General features: G+C 35.6%; 1 protein-coding gene across 1 annotated transcript in view; it reads right to left on the bottom strand.

Moving 5' to 3' along the window:
• Positions 1-378: 378 nt before the first annotated feature.
• The window catches only part of LOC107660777 (serine/threonine-protein kinase TAO3-like), a 6483-nt gene continuing 1411 nt past the window's right edge, over positions 379-5450 (bottom strand). The window contains exons 4-9 of the mRNA XM_016450191.1: positions 4372-4500; positions 3949-4152; positions 2949-3188; positions 2571-2783; positions 1583-1765; positions 379-1439 (exon numbers count right to left, since the gene is read on the bottom strand). Of these exons, the coding sequence (XP_016305677.1) occupies positions 1278-1439; positions 1583-1765; positions 2571-2783; positions 2949-3188; positions 3949-4152; positions 4372-4500 (1131 nt within the window). The 3' untranslated portion in view covers positions 379-1277. The remainder of the gene's footprint in view (positions 1440-1582; positions 1766-2570; positions 2784-2948; positions 3189-3948; positions 4153-4371; positions 4501-5450) is intronic.

The raw sequence follows: 5450 nt of genomic DNA, 5'->3' as shown, positions 1-5450 counted from the left end.
TCTTTCTTAAATGACAGCAAGCCATGAACTCTGTTACACAGACGTGTTCGCATTATAGCTCCACCAGACATGTAGTCTGTCACATGATGCACGAGAATATAAGTTACTTTCTATTTTACTTACAAAAATAAGTTTGCATTCCTCTGCCTTCACTGAACAAGAGTTCCATAGATCTTTGTTGGCAATGATTGATCAATACATATGTAAACCCTATTTAGGTTATCATATACAAATATTTATATAAAATTTGTTCAACACAAATTGCAACATTTTCCCTGTACAAGAGCAGTGATAAGTCCACATCGAATGAATCACAATTCAACAAATTGTGCAAAATAAGGAAAACAAAAACATTCATCAACATAACAAAGGCATTTGGCAATTTGGCGGGTATTTATATCAAAGATAAAGCTTATGTTCAGTATCAATAGCCATGAAAACAAAACTGCTATGACCACTTTTATTTGTACACGGCTAAAATCTCTGACAGATTCATGCTCCACTTCACAACCTGAATTTGTCTTTTAAAGTGCATGCAATAATACCAGTAACTCGGACAGAACTGATTCAGTGTAATAAATTCACATCCTGATAAAACTAATGCCAATTAATTTAGGATACTGAACAATCAATTCAAAACAATTGTTTTTTGTTCTTTTTTCCCCTTTTTCTTAGTAAAAAGAAATAAAGCGTGGGTTCCACAATATGAAATCATAATTAAATGCTCTTAATGTATTCACCATATTTTAAAATCCGACACTGCTTCAAAATCTGCTTCTGCGTAAAGTTTTCATCAACAGTTGTCACATTCTCTGTGATACATACAAAACAGCTAATAGCCACGGTGAAGACGCAGGACACATTCTACAGTCGTAATGTCCTTTGATGACACCAAAGGCATTTCACATTTCATATCCACCTTACATGATGGGATCATACTTAACATATCAAAGTGCTTACTTGTACTAAAATATCCTGAATTACTAATTTAATACCAAAAGTGGGACAATGGCATGGAGAAAAGGTCAGTTTGTCTAGATATCTCATCTTGGTTTCTAAGCTCAGTGATGCATCACCAAACCGCTTTTGTGTCTGTGGCTGTTTAGTTTCTCCTCTCAGAATTTCAGCCAAGTTCTCACAGCCGATATGAGTTATAAGATATTGATCCAGCATTGTCACTGTTTGGGTGATCTTGGTAAATCCAACAATCAGGGACAGTGCAGGCACAATGTGTCCAAAGACATCAGTGTTGAACAGTCCCTTCGACTTCCGTTGGATCATCTGGCCTCATCCTTGGGAAAGTCAAATGAGGCCAAGCTTCCGAATCCTAGCCGCGCACTCTCCGAATCAAACATCTCCAGTTCTCGCTCTTGACGCTCAAATAAATGCTTGATTTTTTCAGTCCGTTCCTTGTGAAGTGAGGCCAGCTCTTCTTCAATCTGTGGACAGAGGTGTGGGCAGACTGTTTACTAGGTATTCTCAGGTATTATTTATTTATTTGACCAGTTATGGGCAAATCTATCCTATTAATTACAGAGGTTCATTTAATGCACAAAAAATTAAAATAAAAAAACATTCTCACCTTCTGTTCCAAGTGAGCCCGGCGCAAGGACGCCTTCTGTTCCAACTTCTGCACCTCATGCTCATGTTGGGCCTCCATCTGCGCCTTCGTTTTGTTCTGATAGGCATCGAGGAGCTCCATCTCCTGATGTAGCTGCTGCCTTAAAGCCTGACATTCAGCCTCCTGCTCTTCATCTAAACGTAACTGAGAGAGTTACATGCTGCAATTATTATCTCAAACACTGAGGGGGGTTATTGCAGGGTTAATATTGTTAGCTAAAATCATTTAAAAACAATAATTTGTTTTACTTGAAATAAAATAAACATTAACTAAAATAAAATAAAACATTTTAATTCACTAAAATAACTAAAACTACACCTAAAACTTAATAAAGGCTATATAGACATTTACAAAATATGACAAAATGCAACAAAATTACTAAAACATTAACTAAAATTAAAATGAAAACAGAAAATACAGAAATAAAGCCAAATTTAAAATTTCAACAAAAACTATGAGTATATCATATATGGTTTGATGTAGATTGTATTGAGTAATGCCTCATCTTCTATTGTAGTCCTTAGAAACAATATTTCATATATAAGCAGCAATATAACACTTAACAATAAGATCCGTTTTCATTTGGAAAACTGATGGTGTAAGTAGAATTTTTGGCTTGGTTGTGGAAAGTCATTTCCCTCTATAGCCACTAGAGGGAAACCTCTCAAATGGTTTTGGCCAGTAGCTGCTTTTTGAAATGTTTCTCACTAGGAAATGTGAGAAAAGATATGGAAACTATCTCTATTTTATCAGGTTCTCTCCAGTTCCAAAGAAGCAATGTGAAAAATGTTCTTGTATAAATCCTAAACTAACTTAGTGAGTACTGTATGTTTCAACAGATTCATCAGGTGAAAGGTCTAAGATTCAAGTTCATAACCTAGGATACAAGCACAAATTGTGTGGATTCACCATTAAAGGGTCGCTTTCGTCTGGTGCCTGTGTACTTTACCAATTGAGAGGCCATCATCTCATTAATGCTTTGCTCATATTGCTCTGCCAGCTGTGCAAGCTTGCGGGTCTGTTCTTCCTTCAGAGACTTCAGGATGGCTTTGTGGTCACTCTTGGGGGAGACCTCTAGCTGATGGTTCCTCAGAGCTTTGTACTGCTTGTTCTGCACCTTACAAGTATCTTGGAATTGCTTTTTGATCTGCATTTCCAATGTCTATAATGAGAGGAGATTCCTTAGGTTTTTTACAATGGCATTTTTACAATGCATCATACAAAAGCTAAATTCAATTGTGCGTTTCGCTTTTCTCTCCTTCATGTCCATTTTCTTTTCTTTTATATTTTTCGTTAGTTCTACCTACCATTACAAATTGTAGTTTACCTTAAGGTTCCTGGGCTGCTGTCGGCGTTCCAGTGCATGCTTCCTGTGTAGCTCCCTCTGCCGTCGACTGTTGTACTCCTCCTGGTTCTCCAACTCAGTTTGATGCTGGTGGCGCATCAGCTCAAAGCGTAGCCTTTGTAAGGTTTGTAGTTGCCGCTGTTCCAGCTCTTGGGTGGACTCATCCTGCCTGATCGTCAATGCATGCTCCATTTCTTTTTGTGTCTTCTTCTTGTTAAGCTCCTTTAACACAAATAATATTTAAATAGTTTGAACGACATCAACAAAAAAAGATAAGGTTTTTAAAAAAGGATGAGTGTAAAAATTAAGATCTTTGTGGGGTTTTTGTGTGTGTGTGTGTGATTTTGGAAACAGATTTCAGACTTGAAATTGCAAAAGAAACTGATCAACAGTATATATCACTATATATTATATACACAAACTACCTTTCAACAACTTGGGGCAAGTAAGATTTGTTTTTGAAATAAATTAATGCTTTTGTTTTGTTCATTAAATTAATTCAAAGTGACAGTAAAGACTTTTACAATGTTACAAAAGATTTGTTTCAAGTAAATGCTTTCCATTCATTTAAGAATTCTAAGAAAATATTCCATAAAAATAACAGTTCCACAAAAATTGTAAGCAGCACTTAAAATTAAAACTGTTTTCAACATTGATAATAAGAAATGTTATTTAAGCACCAAATCAGCATATTAGAATGATTTCTGAAGGATCATGTGACAGTGAAGACTGATGGAAATTCAGCTTTGCCATCACAGGAATAAATTACATTTTAAAATGTATTCAAATAGAAAATAGTTATTTTCAAATGACATGAATACAAATAACATACAGCCAAACTTTTGAATGACAGTATATATGTATATTTTTTTCTTCAAACATTAACCTGGAGATCACTCAGATGCCTAAATTAAACCTCAAAATTCACAAGAACAAAACAATGTGCTTGAGACTTTCTTTGTTGTGACATATTATTTCTTGCCTCCCGAATTTGCTCTTGTTCAAACTCATGCTTCTTGATAAGGCTTCTTCTTTTTAGAGCACGGCAGCTCCTTTCGTAAACCAGTCTTTGCTGGTTCAGCAGCTGGGCCTCCTCCTCAGCCTGGGAGCGCTGCATTGTTTCCTTATGCCGTGACAAGTGCTCCTGTTTCTCCTCTTTTGGTGTGTCGGAGTCTTCATTCATTTCCTATTGTATACAGATCAAATTAGATGAATTTGACTGCAAAAATGTGTCAATAGAATATAGCCGTTTACAGGTACTATTGGTCTGACATTGTTCAGGGCCCTGTGACAAAGGAGGCCCACTAAAAATTCTCATTGGGCCCAGAAGAGTGGGTCCTATACATAAAAAGCTGTCCTGGGTTTGTACTGTGTTCTGTGAATTTATTGACTGTCCTGATCTCACCTCTTTCATTCTTTCTCTGCATAGTCTGTACTGCCTTTTCTGTGTGTCCAAGAAGGTGGTCAGTTCCTTCTTCTGCTGGACCAAGATCTGTTGCTGGATTCTTTTTTCTTCAGCTGCCGAGGCTTTCATCTTTTGAGAGACAAAAGCAATAACATCTGGTTTTGCAGCATTAACCACATACAAATTAATCATCTAGGCCCAAAGGAGGATAAGTATCACAAAAAGTTCACTGTGGTCAGCTGTGCATTAGTAAACTGACAATATTTTGTCACCATGGTGATTTGAGTAATTTAGTTAAAAATAAATTTTTATAATCATTTATATGATCCAAATACAGCAGGGTCCAAAATTCTGAGACTACTAGTGAAAATCTCTATTTATGTTTTTTTTTTATTACATATAATGAAAATGCATTTTAACTGCAGAATTTCTTTCACCTTTTGTTTTAATCACAGCAGTACTCAAGCTGACCGCCTGTACAAAGGACTTCATGTGATCAATGTCACAAATGTGCTTGTTTGATAATACTAAATACAGGAAAAACTTAAATATTTCATCATAATTTGAATTCATAACATTTCTTTGTTAAAACTTTCTGTTTATTTCCAAGTTCAAATTAGATTTTGCATTCCAGGGTTTAATGTGGTCTTCAACCTTTGGACCCCACTGCATGTTCACCATATGTGACCCTGGACCACAAAACCAGTCATAGGAGTCATAAATAAGAATAAATAAGCTTTCCATTGATGTATGGTTTGTTATGATAGGACAATATTTGGCCGAGATACAACTATTTGAAAATCTGGAATCTTGAGGGTTCAAAAAAAATCAAAATATTGAGAAAATCTCTAAATTTGTCCAAATGAAGTTCTTAGCAATGCATATTACTGATCAAAAATTAAGTTTTGATATATTTTCGGTAGGAAATGTACAAAATATCTTCATGGAACATGATGTTTACTTAATATCCTAATGATTTTTTGTATAAAAGAAAAATCGATCATTTTGACCCATACAATGTTTTTTTGGCTATTGCTAAAAATACACCCAAGCGACTTAAGACTGGTTTTGTGGTCCAG

This window comes from Sinocyclocheilus anshuiensis, unplaced genomic scaffold (genome assembly GCF_001515605.1).
Source record: "Sinocyclocheilus anshuiensis isolate Anshui unplaced genomic scaffold, SAMN03320099.WGS_v1.1 scaffold2607, whole genome shotgun sequence".
NCBI lineage: Eukaryota > Metazoa > Chordata > Actinopteri > Cypriniformes > Cyprinidae > Sinocyclocheilus > Sinocyclocheilus anshuiensis.
The sequence above is the reverse complement of the archived record's forward strand: the minus strand, read 5'-3'. Positions and strand labels throughout refer to the sequence as shown.